The following is a 17645-nucleotide window of genomic DNA, read 5'->3' as shown; positions in this document are numbered from 1 at the left end:
CCTGTCTGGTCCAGCGACGGTGGGTTTGTGCCCATAGGCAACGTTGTTGCAGGTGATGTCTGGTGAGGACCTGCCTTACAACAGGCCTACGAGCCCTCAGTCCAGCCTATTGCGGACAGTCTTAGCACTGATAGAGGGATTGTGCGTTCCTGGTGTAACTCGGGCAGCTGTTGTTGCCATCCTGTACCTGTCCCGCAGGTGTGATGTTCAGATGTACCAATCTTGTGCAGGTGTTGTTACATGTGGTCTGCCACTATGAGGATGATCAGCTGTCCGTCCTGTCTCCCTGTAGTGCTTTCTTAGGCGTCTCACAGTACGGACATTGCAATTTATTGCCCTGGCCACATCTGCAGTCCTCATGCCTCCTTGCAGCATGCTTAAGTCACGTTCACACAGATGAGCAGGGACCCTGGGCATCTTTCTTTTGGTGTTTTTCAGTCAGTAGAAAGGCCTCTTTAGTGTCCTGTTTTCATAACTGTGACCTTAATTGTCTGTAAGCTGTTAGTGTCTTAACGATCGTTCCACAGGTGCATGTTCATTAATTGTTTATGGTTCATTGAACAAGCATGGGAAACAGTGTTTAAACTTTTCTTTTAATGCTGAGTTTATATTTTATATTTGAGATTCTTCACGTAGCCACCCTTTGCCTTGATGACAGCTTTACACACTCTTGGCATTCTCTCACCCAGCTTCAATAAATAAAATAAATACAAAATTCACCTGGAATGCTTTTCCAACAGTCTTGAAGGAGTTCCCACATATGCTGGGCACTTGTTGGCTGCTTTTCTTTCAATCTGCGGTCCAAGTCATCACAAACCATCTCAATTGGGTTGAGGATGGGTAATTGTGGAGGCCAGGTCATCTGATGCAGCACTCATCACTCTCCTTCTTGGTCAAATAGCCCTTACACAGCCTGGAGGTGTGTTTTTGGTCATTGTTCTGTTGGAAAAACAAATGATAGTCCCACTAAGCGCAAACCAGATGGGATGAGGTATCGCTGCAGGATGCTGTGGTAGCCATGCTGGTTAAGTGTGCTTTGAATTCTAAATAATTCACAGACAGTGTCACCAGCAAAGCACCATCACACCACCTTCTCCATGCTTCACAGTGGGAACCACACATGCAGAGATCATCTGTTCACCTACTCTGCAACTCACAAAGACACAGCGGTTGGAACCAAAAATCTAACATTTGGACTCCAGACCAAAAGACAGATTTCCACCGGTCTAATGTCCATTGCTCGTGTTTCTTGGCCCAAGCAAGTCTCTTCTTCTTATTGGTGTCCTTTAGTAGTGGTTTCTTGGCAGCAATTTGACCAGCAAAGGCCTGATTTACGCAGTCTCCTCTGAACAGTTGATGTTGAGATGTGTCTGTTACTTGAACTCTGAAGCATTTATTTGGGCTGCAATTTCTGAGGCTGGTAACTCTAATGAACGTATCCTCTGCAGCAGAGGTAACTCTGGGTCTTCCTTTCTAGTGGCGGTCCTCATGAGAGCCAGTTTAATCATAGTGCTTGATGGTTTTTGCGACTGCACTTGTAGAAACTTTCAAAGTTCTTGAAATGTTCCGGATTGACTGACCTTCATGTCTTAATGTAATGATGGACTGTCATTTCTCTTTGCTTATTTGAGCTGTTCTTGCCACAATATGGACTTGGTCTTTTACCAAATAGGGCTATCCTCTGTATACCCACCCCTACCTTGTCACAACACAACTGATTGGATCAAATGCATTAAAAAGGAAAGAAATTCCACAAATTAACTTTTAACAAGGCACACCTGTTAATTGAATTGCATTCCAGGTGACTACCTCATGAAGCTGTTTGAGAGAATGCCGAGAGTGTGCAAAGCTGTCAAGGCAAAGGGTGGCTACTTTGAAGAATCTAAAATATATTTTGATTAGTTTAACACTTTTTTGTTTTGGTTATGACATGGTTCCATTTGTGTTATTTCATAGTTTTGATTTCTTCACTATTATTCTACCATGTAGAAAATAGTACAAATAAAGAGAAACCCTGGAATGTGTAGGTGTGTCCAATCTTTTGACTGGTACTGTATGTTCAAGTAATTGTCCTAATACTTTAGATGCGCTTTATTGAGCTCGTCTGACACGATGTAATGAACCAATGGAATAATCCAGGCAGACTCAAGTATATACTATTTGAACCCTGGTGTGATATTCCTCTGTCTGTGTCCAGGTTATGGGATGGCAGGGGACCTGAAGTGTCTTCTGGCCACATGGGCCCAGTTCTCTGAGGAACCTCTGAAGATGGAAGGAGTGTTAGATCTACTCAACGTGCACCAACAGGTACAGTTCACCTCAGACCCACCTGGTCTCATGTAGCGTGTTGGCCCTGGAGAGTGTTATGTACATACGGTATGTCTGACTACATGACCAAGAGCATCTGAGTATTTTCAATATCTAGCTGCAAGTTTGAGGCACGGTCAAGACTACAATCAAGTTCTTCTGGGGGTATAGATTAGTATTTTTAGATGGTAGGCTATATAGGTTAAAAAGCAACAAAACTACATTTAAGCAATAATGCCCGAGGGGGCGTGATATATAGCCAATATACCACGGCTAAGGGCTGTTCTTAAGCATGACGCAACGCAGAGTGCCTGGACACAGCCCTTAGCTGTGGTATATTGGCCATATCTCACAAACTCCCAAAGTGCCTTATTGCTATTATAAACTGGTTACTAACTTAATTAGAGCAGTAAAAATAAATGTTTTGTCATGCCCGTGATATATACGGTCTGATATACACGGCTGTCAGCCAATCAGCATTCAGCGCTCGAACCACCCAGTTTATAATATAAGATTATATAAAAACAGGTTGTGTTACTACGGTATTGAAAATAGGCCTCCCCTGTTCTAAATGTGACCCGTATGCTGTATGATCCCTAGATGCAGCGTAGCACCAGCAGTCGTGGTAGCGGGGGACCCCGCGGTGTGCTGGTTGGGGAGGGCCCAGCAGAGAAGGGTCTCAGTCTCATGGTCCAGCAGGTCCTGGGGAAACCCCTAGATAAGATGGAACAGCTGTCTAACTGGGAGAGACGACCACTGAGGACGAGTCAGCTACGCTACGCAGGTAAACCCTCACACACATTCTAGTACTGCTATGCAGGCACACACACATACCAACTGTGAGATATGACCGCTCCGGACCAGCCAGCTCCGCTACGGAGGTGTTCACACACACATACCAACTGTGATCAGCCTGTTGTCATCTTCTTTACCATTCTCACTGTGCTCCAGAATGCCAGACACATCTCTCACGCTCTTCCTCTCGCCTTGTTCTCCTTTCTCTCTCCGCTCTCTCCGCTCTCTCTCATTCCTGCAAAGGCCAATTTAGGGAACTGAACTGGAGCCTCGTTCCAATGTCCATACTTCATTTCGTAGCTACTTCTTAGAATGCATGCCAAATATATGTCCTCATACTTCAGTAGTATCCTTGTGTGGACATTTTAAACGCTGTCTGAGAGATAAGAGATAAAGGGACAGACGATACTATCTCTCTCTTTTGATCTTCGGTCTTATCTTTATGGCTCTCATCTCTTCATCTCTTATTTTTTCCAGTGTTTTTCTCTCACGCCTTCTCACGTCTACCTCCTCTCTCTCTCTCCCTATCTCTCTCTCTCGCTCTCTCACCCTCCTCTCGCTCTCTCACCTTCCTCTCTCTCGTCTGTCTCTCTCTCACACACACTCCTCTCTCTCTGTCTCTCTCACCCTCCTCTCTCCATCACCTCTCTCTAGCTGTCGATGCGTACTGCTTACTGGATGTCTACTCAGTCCTCTCTCGTGATCCAGCATGCTTTGGGCTGCCACAGGACTTGTGCTCCATCTCCTCACTTCAGACGGAGAAGAGTAAAGAGGAGAAGAAGCGTAAAGAGGAGAAGAAGAAGCAGGCCCGGCGCCGAGGGGTCAGAGGCTAACTACAACTTCTTCACATTGACACCACTGTTGTTTTGTTTGGTTAAGGGTTAGCCAGGGTTGTCATGGCTACATTTTTTAAAACATCATGAAACTTGAATTCCAAGTGTGTTACTCCCTATAAAAGGTCAGGAAGTATCTCCCCATTTCAAGACGTTTCTCTCTACTGAACACAACCCATGTTTATAGCTTTCTCTCTTTGTAATATCAGGCACGCCAGGAGTCAGACCCAGCCCCAACCCAGACCCTAGGCCCAGAGAAAAGTACCCAGCCTGGGGAGGAGAGTCAGAGTCCACTGCCCCCACGCATGGCTCCTCAGCAGCTGCGTGTGGTGTGTGACAACATGCTACAGGGTCTGGGGCGCTACCTGCGCTGTCTGGGGGTCGACGTGGTACTGCTGGAGAATACTGATGACCACAGGGTGGCTGCACAGGTAGGATAGACAGTAGGACAGACACACTGAGGCAGAAACCGGCTTGGATAATGACGCTCTCTCTATATTTTCTTCTGTTCCTCAGTTAGCCCAAGAAGATGGACGAGTCATACTCACCTGTGGTCAGCCGTACCAGACGGTAAATATGAACTGTGTGTTACATGAACATGTCTCACGTCTGTTTTGAGCAGGGTTCTGGCTGTACAGTTTGTATATGCGGAGTCAGGGGATGTTCAGTGTGTTTTTGTGTGTCTAGCTGAAGTCCCAGGTGGGAGAGGGCCGCTGCATTGCGCTGGACTGCTCAGAGAAAGCCCGGGACCAGGCAGTACGAGTCCTGAAACACTTCAACGTCCAGCCAACCCAGTCAGATATATTCAGCCGCTGTCAGGTCAGTCAACAGTGTGTGTGGGTGTAATCGTTTGTACGTGTGTGCGTGCCATGGTTTCTGTTAGGAAAGTTTGGCACTGGACAACGTGTCCGGCAAGATTTTAATTTACCGGATATTTAAGAAATTGACCAGATATTTACTTTTTAAGTTACTCTGCCATTTTGAAAGTAATGTCCATCCTGTCCTGGACTTTACCCAAATAAGTCTATATAAAACACTGTCGTTGTTAGAATCTTAACATCCCTAACAGAATTTGTGTTTATAAGCAGTTTGTAAGAATTGGCCCCTTATTCTCTGCCAGTCAGCCTAGGCAGCTGATGGCCCATCGAATCTACACCTAAACTACACTGAACAAAAGAGAAACACAACATGCAACAATTTCTAAGATTTTACTGAGTTACAGTTCATATAAGAAATCAGTCAATTGAAATAAAATCATTAGGCCTTAATTTTTTGAATGTATTATTTATTTTAACTAGGCAAGTCAGTTAAGAACAAATTCTTATTTACAATGACGGCCTTTACAATAACTGGCTTGTTCGTGGGCAGAACGACAGATCTTTACCTTGTCAGCTTGGGGATTCGATCTAGCAACCTTTTGGTTACTGGTCCGACGTGCTAACCACTAGGCTACCTGCCGCCTCTAATCTATGGATTTCACAAGACTGTGAATACAGAGATGCATCTCTTGGTCACAAGGTAGGGGCGTGGATCAGAAAACTAGTCCGTATCTGGTCTGATATCCATTTGCCTCATGCAGTGCGACAAATCTCCTTCGCATAGAGTTGATCAGGCTGCTGATTGTGGAATGTTGTCCCACTACCCTTCAATGGCTGTGCGAAGTTACTGGATTTTGGCTAAATGATAATCATATATTTGACTTTGAAGTTGGAGCACATTGACTGGTATTTCAATCAATGAATAAAAAGCATTATTTTACTATTTCTTCTTCTCCTGGACAGTTTGACCCGTCAACAATTGTATTTATTAGCTTTTCGGAAACCCTGCGGAAACCCTGCTACGTGCATATATGTGTGTATTCACTTACATTCATTTTCACATGGACAGTTTCATAATTTCTGTCTCACTCTGAAGATGATAATCTACATAATGAAATAATTAGCTAGAACACGCATCTTATTTCCAGGTCACTTCCTGTTCATAACATCATGTGACTGTGGTTGTGCATTATGTCATCATAGACTTTACATTGTTTGTTTGTTACATTGTTCTTTAGGTATAATACATTATTCTTTAGGTATAATACATTGTTCTTTAGGTATAATACATTGTTCTTTAGGTATAATACATTATTCTTTAGGTATAATACATTATTCTTTAGGTATAATACATTATTCTTTAGGTATAATACATTATTCTTTAGGTATAATACTATCACAGCAACTGTTGAACAAGGGTGTGGAACTCTTATGAACATAAACAACAGAAACATATTGGTTGCTAGGGTGATGTGTACAGAATAAGCCAGCTCATGGTTGCTAGGGTGATGTGTACAGAATAAGCCAGCTCATGGTAGTTTTGTTTAATGTATTCGCCATGAATGATAAAAAGAAATACAGTTATGACGTGTTAACAGAGTTATTTGTCAGTCATTTGTCCAAGAGGATGTCCAGCACTGTACAGTATCTCTAAGACATGTCATGTCCTGGAATGGTGGGAAGGAATTGAGTGTGTCAGGAAGTAGCAGAGGGATAGAGTGGCGCTGGAGACCAGTTTCCTGTAAATCATAATGTTTGAAGTGCCTACTGTGGTAATATCACTGGAACAATGGGATCTTTACTGTGTGCTGTAAACAGGAGGTGACTGCTGGGAACCGACAAGACAGACAGACAGACAGACAGACAGACGGACGGACTGAGCAGAGAGAGGGGTCAGCCACAGAGAGGAGAAGGATGAGGGCAGAGAGGAGGCGTAGGGAGACTGAGGAGGATGGGAGAAACTGAGTAGATTGATGTAAAGCAGAGGAAGGTGAAAATATGCAGAAAGAGGATAAAAGAGATTGATAGAGAGAAAGTGAAATATGCAGACAGAGAGGATAAAATAGACAGAGAGAAAGTGAAATATGCAGAAAGAGGATAAAAGAGATTGATAGGGAGAAAGTGAAATATGCAGACAGAGAGGATAAAAGAGATTTGAAAGAGAGACCTGGAGAGAGGATGAAATGGAAAAGGTAGAGGGGGTAGAAAATACCAGAAAATAAGAGGGATAATGTTCAGACATGATTCATTAATACCATATCCCGTCAAGTCGTCTGTTAATTTGTTTATTTGTACTCATAACTACAGAAGTCCATCTCTCCGTGTTCTATTGGGCCAGACCTATAATGTTTACCAACAACCATTACTGGGGTAATGTTTTGATGTATTGTTGTCTTCTACTTTTAAGTGTGGGAAAATAAGATATGCTTCTTATTACAGATGTTTGAAGATACAGTGAATTCAGAAAGTATTCAGACCCCTGGACTTTTTCCACATTTTGTTCTGTTACAGCCTTATTCTAAAATGGATTAAATTGTTTTTTTTCTCCCTCAATCTACTCACAATACCCCATAATGGCAAAGCAAAAACAGGTTTTTAGAAATGTTTGCAAATGTGTAAAAAAAACCCAACAACAACAAAAAAACAGCCAGTCAGACTACAGGACATATTTTAGACAAGACCTGGGTGTTCCCTCCTTCCCAAATGTGTCATTGTCTTTAACCTCCTGTAACGTCTTAGCTCGTGACTGACTGACTACTGGACAAGTATCTCCCTCCTCAATGCCTCCAGCCACCATTTGTCCAAGGCAGTTTACCTCAAATGGTTCTGTCTCTGACCACACTGCTTTTTCTAACCCATACAGTATCTGTGGAAGCGAGAGGACCTTAGTTTAGTTTAAGAGTTGGTTTGTGGTCTGAAATATGTTAGATTGCTGCTGAAGACTCATGAAAAGCTGCTACGCAAAAGCACTGTCTTAAACTAAGCCAAGTGAGCAGCTTTCTTGTTCTGATTAAAAGATACAATAGACTGAAATAAATAGACACTGAAACTCCAGTTTCTTGTGTAACGTCGGCCATTGACAAACCACTTCTATAAAGTCATTGGTGAAACAGTGAAGGGAAAGGGGAGGTGAAGTCATGCGTGATACGACGGGGCAGAAGGGCTGATATTGGGAAGGAAGGGTGCATGTCTGAGCTCTCGTAGGCACCCCTGGGGCTGGGGGTGTGTTGAAAGCCCACCCAGGGGACGTTAACCCCTTTGTTATCTGATTGTAAAGTCCTTTGATTAGCTGTGTGGTGGGTGTCTTTCTCTTGACCAGGCCCAGTTTCAACTCCCACCAAAACCCTACTTAGCCCCCTCTCCCGCGCGTGTACACACACACACGAGCACGCACGTACACACACACAGTGGATGGGTGTCTTTCTTGACCAGCCTCAACTCAGACCCCCCCCCCCCCCCCCCTTCTGCTCCCCTGAAAGCCTCTCTCTCTGGGAGGCACTAGAGGTCATTCCTGGTCGTGGACCTCCTCTATACCCCCTGTGTGGCCCATTGATACACAGCCTGACCACAGCCTGAGAAAAGACCATGTCATTTAAAATCCCCTTTTTCTCTGTCTCTTTCTGTCTCTCTCTCTCTTTCTGTCTCTCTCTCTTTCTCTTTCTGTCTCTCTCTCTTTCTGTCTCTCTCTCTTTCTCTCTCGTTTCTCTCTTGCTCTTTTTCTGTCTATCTCTCCTCTCCACTCACTTGTCTTTGACTGTTTTGAAGTTGTGAATGTGAGATTGGATTCCATTTTGCTTCTCTAAAAGCTGACCTTTCTACCACAGTCTTTACAAACCCAGCGATAATTCCCAACTCTGACTCTCTTCAGCAGGACTTTCATCCAAATGACACAACAGTATTGAGTGAAACGACCACTAACAACTGGGAGAAAGGGGTAGACTAGCTCTCGGTAACAGTAGTTTCTGAGATGAACTCAGCATGTGCTTAGATCAGATAATTGTTTCAGTCTGCCAGCCTTTGGTCTCTGTATAGCCAGACATTTATTTTTTAGCAGACGCTCTTATCCAGAGATGACTAACAGTAGTGAGTTCATACAATTTCATACTGGTCCCCCGTGGGTATCGAACCCACAACCCTGGCATGACAAACGCCACGCTCTACCTACTGAGCTACACCTGGCCAGACCTCAACAATATAACCAAGGCTCTCGGGAGGGGCTCGTGGGTTATTCATAGAAATCATCTGGGATTCCTACAGTAACAGAACGGCGGAGTCCATTCCAGACGAAGGTTGAGCAAATAAGTCACTGAGCACTGCACTACCATCACGCTAGCTATCAAATATCAAAATGTGTTTTATATGTTATCGCCTGAGACGAACAGTCCATTAGTGCCCAACGTTCTACTCCAAAGTTGTTCATATAAACGCCTCGCATCATATTACTACAGTTGGTTTACCATTAACTTTACTGATAACTAAGTAGTGAATCATGAATTTATTCATGTTATTGTGGACGCATGAGAGATTCAACTCTGTGTGTGATTCTACTTAAATACCAAGGAGGTTTCACTTCTTCTCTGCTGACCTATTTATCCTTTTAGATATCTGTAGAATTTACCCTTGACGTGCCCATATCATTTTAATCTCTGAAATCCTTCCGCTCCCCGAATTCCATGAAGGGGATAGGTGGATAGAGTTAGGTTCACAGTCTACCACTCCCTCACCACCACTACCACCAGTGGAGGCTGCTGAGGGGAGGACAGCTTATAATAATGTCTGGAACAGAGTAAATGGAATGGAATCAAACCATGTGTTTGATACCACTCCACTCCAGACATTATTATAAGCTGTCCTCCCCTCAGCAGCCTCCACTGGTGGTAGTGGTGGTGAGGGAGTGGTGGACTCTAGCTTTATAGTGGACTACTTTTGACCAGAGCTACTTTTGACCAGAGCCGTAGTGCACTATGTAGGGAATAAGGTGCGTTTTGGGACGCAGAACTCTGACCGTACCCATCCTAATCTATATCTAGGACGGGGGTGGGCAACTCCAGTCCTCCAGGGCCTGATTGGTGTCATAGTTTGGCCCCAGCTAACACACCCGACTCCAATCATCACATAATCATGATCTTCAGTTTAGAATACAATTTGATTAATCAGCTGTGTTTGCTAGGGATGGAGAAGAAGTGTGACACCAATCAGGCCCTCGAGGACCAGAGTTGCCTACCCCTGATCTAGGGAATAAGAGGCCTTTTGGGATGCAGAACTCTGACCCTGCTGTACCCTTCCCAATCTATATTTTCCGTCAAATGCATCAGATGTTTGCCCCGGACTTGAGATAATAATAAATGAGATAGGCAGCTAGGCAGGGCAAGCAGATGTCTGTCTAGCCCCAGCCCTAGACAGGATCAGCAGTGCAGAACCCAGGTTCCCACGAGCCACAGTGAGAGAAGTGAAAACAGCAACAGGAACTGCAACAGCGTGAGAGAGGGTGAGAGTAACAAACGAGTGAGGGATTGAGAAAGGGAGAGATTGATAGTGAGAGAGAAAGGGAGAGATTGATAGTGAGAGAGAAAGGGAGAGATTGATAGTGAGAGAGAAAGGGAGAGATTGATAGTGAGAGGTGAGAGAGAAAGGGAGAGAGAGGAGGGTGATAGAGAGCGAAGAGAGATTTCTAGTGCGGGGGGGAGAAGAGGGAGGGGAGAAGGACGAGAGAGGGAGGGAGAGGCGATTGGAGGACTCTGTGCTTTGAAATTTGATCTACAAAGAGGGCAATGGGCTGAGAGAAAAAAGGAAGAATGTGAGAGGATGAGACAAGTTTTAAGTTTCCCTTCACTGGGTGGGGGTGTGAAGTGTGTTACACTCTCACACTCCCAGTAAAGGGTATCTGTGTGTCAGAATCTGGGTTTGGCCTTGCAACACAATTAACACTTTTGCTCTCTCTCTCACATACATACATACATACATACATACATACATACATACATACATACATACATACATACATACATACATACATACATACATACATACATACATGCATCACACACTTACAGTGCATACGGAAAGTATTCAGACCACTTCTCTTTTTCCACATTTTGTTACGTTACAGCCTTATTCTAAAATAGATTAAATAAATAAAAATTCCTCATCAATCTACACACAATACCCCATAATGACAACGCCTTATTTACAGAAGTTTTCAGACCCTTTGCTATGAGACTTGAAATAGTAAAAATAAAATGCATCCTGTTTCTATTGATCATCCTTGAGATGTTTCTACGACTTGATTGGAGTTCACCTGTGATAAATTCAATTGATTGGACATGATTTGGCAAGACACACACCTGTCTATATAAGGTCTCACAGTTGACAGTGCATGTCAAAGCAAAAAACAAGCCATGAGGTCAAAGGAATTGTCCGTAAAGCTCTGAGACAGGATTTTGTCGAGGCACAGATCTGGGAAAGGGTACCAAAACATTTATGCAGCATTGAAGGTCCCCAAGAACAGTGGCCTCCATCATTCTTAAATGTAAGAAGTTTGGAACCACGAAGACTCTTCCTAGAGCTGGCCGCCCGGCCAAACTGAGCATTCAGGGGAGAAGGGCCTTGGTCAGGGAGGTGACCAAGAACCTGATGGTCACTCTGACAGTGCTCCAGAGTTCCTCTGTGGAGATGGGAGAACCTTCCAGAAGGACAACCATCTCTGCAGCACTCCACCAATCAGGCCTCTATGGTAGAGTGGCAAGACGGAAGCCACTCCTCAGTAAAAGGCACATGACAGCCAGCATGGAGTTTGGCACCTAAAGACTCTCAGACCATGAGAAACAAAATTCTCTGGTCTGATGATACCAAGATTGAACTCTTTGGCCTGAATGCCAAGCTCACGTCTGGAGGAAACCTGGCACCACCCCTACGGTGAAGCATGGTGGTGACAGCATCATGCTGTGGGGATGTTTTTCAGCAGCAGGGACTGGGAGACTAGTCAGGATCGAGGGAAAGATGAAGGGGGCAAAGTACAGAGAGATCCTTGATGAAAACCTGCTCCAGAGTGCTCAGGTTGAAGGTTCACCTTCCAACAGGACAACGACCCTAAGCACATAGCCAAGACAACATTCTCAAAGTATGAATTCCTGAGCTGCGTGGTGAAAAGTCTATGCCCTTGAGCAAGGCGCTTGATAAGTGTGTATGCTAAATGACTTAAATGTAAAATGAGGAGGGTAAGAGGGGGAGAGACATTCCTCAGACATGCCAAGACATTCCTAGGAGAAACCATCTCAAATATTTCCCACTGTGTGGCGAAGGGTTGGTGTCTCCTGTTACTGACTGGGCTCGGAGCAAAGTCACACACACACCTTTCACAAACACTGACTGACAGGCGGTCTATAGACTGAGGAAAGCCTGAGGCCCTGTAGATGATTGTATCTCTGCCTGGTGTGTGAAAGTCGAGTGTGTGTGTAAGAAAGTCAGAGAGAGTGCGTGAAAGTCGAGAGAGAGCGCGAAAGTCGAGGGAGAGCGAGTGAAAGTCGAGAGAGAGCGAGTGAAAGTCGAGAGAGCGCGTGAAAGTCGAGAGAGAGCGCGTGAAAGTCGAGAGGAAGAGAGAGAGAGAGCCCGTGAAAAGAGAGAGAGGGAGCGAGAGAGCGCACGTGGAAGTCGAGAGAGAGCGCGAAAGTCGAGAGAGAGCGCGAAAGTCGAGAGAGAGCGCGAAAGTCGAGAGAGCGAGTGAAAGTCGAGAGAGAGCGAGTGAAAGTCGAGAGAGAGCGAGTGAAAGTCGAGAGAGCGCGTGAAAGTCGAGAGAGAGCGCGTGAAAGTCGAGAGGAAGAGAGAGAGAGAGCCCGTGAAAAGAGAGAGAGGGAGCGAGAGAGCGCACGTGGAAGTCGAGAGAGAGCGCGAAAGTCGAGAGAGAGCGCGAAAGTCGAGAGAGCGAGTGAAAGTCGAGAGAGAGAGCGTGAAAGTCCAGAGCAAGAGAGAGAGGGAGAGAGAGCGCGCATGAAAGTCGAGAGAGAGGGCGTGAAAGTCGAGAGAGAGAGAGAGAGAGAGAGAGAGAGAGAGAGAGAGAGAGAGAGAGAGAGAGAGAGAGAGAGAGAGAGAGAGAGAGAGAGAGAGAGAGAGAGAGAGAGAGAGAGAGAGAGAGAGAGAGAGAGAGAGAGAGAGAGAGAGAGAGAGAGAGAGAGAGAGAGAGAGAGAGAGAGAGAGAGAGAGAGAGAGAGAGAGAGAGAGAGAGAGAGAGAGAGAGAGAGAGAGAGAGAGAGAGAGAGAGAGAGAGAGAGAGACTGTCTGTCTGTCTGTCTGTCTGTCTGTCTGTCTGTCTGTCTGTCTGTCTGTCTGTCTGTCTGTCTGTCTGTCTGTCTGTCTGTCTGTCTGTCTGTCTGTCTGTCTGTCTGTCTGTCTGTCTGTCTGTCTGTCTGTCTGTCTGTCTGTCTGTCTGTCTGTCTGTCTGTCGAAGAGAGGAAGACTCTCTTCCTGAGAGTCTGTCTCAGGAAGAGAAGCAGGCTGATGTTGACATCCCTGGATGAGCCATAAGATGCGCTGTCTGTCAGCAGCATCTGGTCTGAAAGGAACCACGTCTAGTCTGTTTTCTCAGTCGTTTTGGCCTGGGGATCACATAGTACAAGGATGACACCTCTAGGTGTGTGTGAGAACCGCCTGTCTGTGTGTGAGAGAAGCATGGAACATGCATGTCACCTTACACGGTTAGCCAGAATGACGGACCCTGTGTGTCTTGGTGTGAGAGACTGTGACTGTGTGTGAGGACGGACCCCGGGGTTGGCGTGCTCAAGGACACTTCATTAAAGATCCTGGGGATTGTTTTAGAGTTAATAATCTGGCCACCGCTTCCTGTTCACACCCCTCCCTCCCCCGTCTCCCCCACACCGGGCCCTCCAGCTCTCTCTCTGATTCAGATTAGCCGTGGCGAGGAATCCGGAGCACCTGGCTGCTGGAATGTCCTGTTTGTCTTTGCTCTGTTTGTGCTTTTGTACGCTGTGTTTTGATTGGCTGGCTGGCATTTGTGTGTGCGTGTGTGTGTTTGTGAGAGAGCGAGAGACTGCCTGCGAAAGGTCCTGGGCTGGCCTGATGTGTCCCATTGTCTGGGAGCCAAGCTGCTTCCTGCCCCTGCTTTCTCCTGTAGCCAGACCAGAGAGGTGTGTGTGAGAGAGAGAGAGGGAGAGAGAGGGGACCCTCGATGGGGCTTTTCCTCCAAACACCAATACAATGAAGTAGTGCGTAATTTCCACTGTACCCCCCCCCCCCCCACCCACCCCCAACATCTTTATAACACACACACACACACACACACACACACACACACACACACTGCTTCTCATGCACTCAATAATGAACCTATATTTTTTTCAGTGTTCCACCAGTTGCTCTGAGCTCTTTCTCCATTTCTAGAATGGTCTCTCCTCTCTAGCCTACACTGTTCTGACTTACTGTTCCTAGTGTTCTGTGTAGTTGTCAGTTACATGCGTGTGTGTGTGCGGTGTGTGTTCTGAATTACTGTTGTGTGTTCTGAATTACTGTTCTGTGTGTGTGTTCTGAGTTGTAGTCAGTTACGTGTGTGTGTTCTGAATTACTGTTCTGTGTGTGTGTGTTCTGAGTTGTAGTCATGTTGTAATGTATTAAACTACAGTGAGTGTTGTGGTCTGACAGTCTAAATGGAAAAGGTCTGACTAAGGGGCCAATGTGAGGCCTTCAGCAAAATAATGACAGATCGAGATGGAGGGGGGGCACGGAGAGGGAGGGAGGGGGAGAGAGAGCAATTGGATGAGGAGGGAGGGAGAGAGAGGGGGAGCAGTTGGAGAGAGAGAGGGGGAGCAGTTGGAGAGAGAGAGGGGGAGCAGTTGAAGAGAGAGAGGGGGAGCAGTTGAGAGAGAGGGGGGAGCAGTTGAGAGAGAGGGGGGAGCAGTTGGAGAGAGAGAGGGGGGAGCAGTTGGAGAGAGAGAGAGGGGGGAGCAGTTGGAGAGAGAGAGGGGGGAGCAGTTGGAGAGAGAGAGGGGGGAGCAGTTGGAGAGAGAGAGGGGGGAGCAGTTGGAGAGAGAGAGGGGAAGCAGTTGGAGAGAGAGGGGGGGAGCAGTTGGAGAGAGAGGGGGGAGCAGTTTGAGAGAGAGATAAAATATGGAGAGCGAGCAAGAGACAGAGGAAATATGAATTCCTGCTGTGTGGTGATGTCATGAGAACTGGCCCAGGGCAGACAGAGCTGTTTATGTTCTCCAGAGTAGAAACCGCTCTGGGGGGGGGGGGTCACTTTTTTGTGCCCGCAGCACAGGGAGAGAGCCGAGCAGTGTGCATTCTCAGAACGGAGTGGAGGGAACACCAGCGAGGAACTTAGTCATAGCCTACGGTAGCTAGCTAGCTGGTGTGTGTCTGTGACACGCAACGACCACAGTTATACATCCTGCAAAATCAACTAACCAAGCTTCTAGAGCTGCCTGGCAGTCTTTCCAGTTATAGTAATAATATGCCACTCGTTTTATCCAGAGACTCACACTAGTAGTTTAGGGCTGTCCCTGACAAAAAAATATATATATTGGTCGACCGAAAGTCGTCTGTCAATAAATTGGTTGAAAATGTTAAAGTATTTTTCCATATATAGACACATCCTATGTGTTTTAATAAAATCACCAATTTTTTTTATTGAATTGTTTTATTTAACTAGGCAAGTCAGTTAAGAACAAATTCTTATTTACAATGATGGCCAAACCCGGACGACGCTGGGCCAATTGTGCGCCGCCCTATGGGTCTGCCCCAGGTGGCATTGAGCTTGTCTGATGCTTAACGCTTACGGTCTTGATGAAATAAGACAAATGCCTCCGATGGCACCAGAGATCTAGATAACCAGAAGAAAAACACCTTAACCTGACTCAACTATTCTCCTCCTGCTGGCTTTCACAGATTCTGCCATTACTCTCCTGAAGTACCCGGTAAAAGGCTACATGAAGAGTCAGCAACCTTTCTCATGTGGAATGCCAATTTATCTTACCATTTCTACTGATCTGCATGCCAGTTATGGTTTTCATATACACATTTTCGTGAAACAGTTATATTTAATTTATAATAACATCTTCCTATTTCAAAACCATGTGGTTAATCAAAATGATATCCAAATCTAAATGAAAATGATACAAACCTAAAAAGTTACTTCTATTGCCATTGCCAACAATGTACAAATAGCCTACATAAAGCCAACAAATAAAAGCATTGCAGCCTGCAGGTAGAAAATATCCTGATTTAAAAAATAAATATCCTATAAATCACATTGGCAACACATGGCCTGTCTGCAACCAACTTGAAACATTGTATCAACTATTAACTTGGGTCTGGCCTGAAGCTTGAGCTAGCTAACTTGCAACATTGTATAAAATACTTTGGGCCCTCAGTTTCCTGCCCAGTGAGCTCCAGACATACACAGCTGTAGGGTATTTACGCAAGGGATAAGAAGCAGTGTTTGACTTGGGCAGGAGCTCACCAGAGCTGAGTACCGACACCTCAAATGTTCTACTGCTTGAGCTCCTGTTCCTCTTTATTGAATAGTAGCTCAGAAGTGTTGAGGAGCTCCTGCACCTAAATATAAACAGTACCAGAACCCAAAATGAGGACCGGAACCTATTTCAGTCCAAGTCAAGCCCTGATGAGAAGTAATCAGTCAGGCCTATTTTATGATGTTTCCACTGGATTAAAGCATAGCATTTTTCCCTTTCACGCTGAGTTGTTATCGAAAGGGAGAGGGCTGGAAAGATTTTTCAAGTACATCGAGGAACTATTGTCATTCTCAATGGATGTTAAAACAAACTTTGTTTGCTGTTTGAGGAAGCTTTAGGAAGCTCCACAGGTCATTAGTGGTGGTGCATTAAGCCAATCAGAAATACTATCAGATCCCCAAATGGGCACATTTACATGGCATTTGGAAAGTATTCAGACCCCTTTACTTTTTCCACATTTTGTTACGTTACAGCCTTATTCTAAAATGTATTAAATAGTATTTTTCCTCATCAATCTACACACACAATAACCTATAATGACAAAGCAAAAACGTAAATAAAAAAATAAATAAAAAAAACGGATATCATAGTTACAAAAGTATTCAGACCCTTTACTCAGAACTTTGTTGAAGCACCTTAGGCAGCGATTACAGCCTCGATTCTTCTTGGGTATGACGCTACAAGCTTGGCACACCTGTATTTGGGGAGTTTCTCCCATTCTTCTCTGCAGATCCTCTCAAGCTCTGTCAGGTTGGATGGGGAGCATTGCTGCACAGCTATTTTCAGGTCTCTTCAGGGATGTTCGATCGGGTTCAAGTTCAGGTTCTGGCTGGGCCACTCAAGGATATTCAAAGACTTGTCCCGAAGCCACTCCTGCATTGTCTTGGCTGTGTGCTTAGGGTTGTTGTCCTGTTGGAAGGTGAACCTTCACCCCAGTCTGAGCTTGTAGCGTCATACCCACGAAGACTCGAGGCTGTAATCGCTGCCAAAGGTCTGTCAACAAAATCCTGAGTAAAGAGTCTGAATACTTTTTTAATTGTTCTAATAAACAGTTTTGCTTTGTCATTATGGGGTATTGTGTGTAGATTGAGGGGGGGAAAAAACAATGTAATCAATTTTAGAATAAGGCTGTAACTTAACAAAATGTGTGAAAAGTCCAGGGATCTGAAAACTTCCCGACTGCACTGTATATATATTTGTTACTGCTTGACTACAACATTCTCGGTCGACCAACAGCCTAACGAACAAACAATTGACCAATTGACTATTTGGGGTCTGCCCTAGTACAGTGAATACAACACATGTTTAGGTATGTGTAAATGATCCCTGCAGGAGTTGAACCCACAACCGTGGCGTTGCTAGCGTTTGACTCACACGGGGACAGGTAAGTCTATCTACATATACAGTCTTAA

General features: G+C 45.1%; 1 protein-coding gene across 4 annotated transcripts in view; it reads left to right on the top strand.

Moving 5' to 3' along the window:
* Positions 1 to 17645, top strand: part of exd3 (exonuclease 3'-5' domain containing 3) — a 64188-nt gene that overhangs the window by 13234 nt on the left and 33309 nt on the right. For all 4 annotated transcript variants that reach the window (XM_071340252.1, XM_071340241.1, XM_071340232.1 and 1 more), the window contains exons 14-19: positions 2198 to 2307; positions 2908 to 3091; positions 3757 to 3923; positions 4145 to 4366; positions 4452 to 4505; positions 4623 to 4754. In XM_071340252.1, the coding sequence (XP_071196353.1) occupies positions 2198 to 2307; positions 2908 to 3091; positions 3757 to 3923; positions 4145 to 4366; positions 4452 to 4505; positions 4623 to 4754 (869 nt within the window). The remainder of the gene's footprint in view (positions 1 to 2197; positions 2308 to 2907; positions 3092 to 3756; positions 3924 to 4144; positions 4367 to 4451; positions 4506 to 4622; positions 4755 to 17645) is intronic.

This window comes from Salvelinus alpinus, chromosome 1 (assembly GCF_045679555.1).
Source record: "Salvelinus alpinus chromosome 1, SLU_Salpinus.1, whole genome shotgun sequence".
In the NCBI taxonomy this organism is placed as follows: Eukaryota; Metazoa; Chordata; class Actinopteri; order Salmoniformes; family Salmonidae; genus Salvelinus; species Salvelinus alpinus.
Note: the sequence above shows the minus strand (reverse complement) of the source record. Positions and strands in the feature narration are given on the sequence as shown.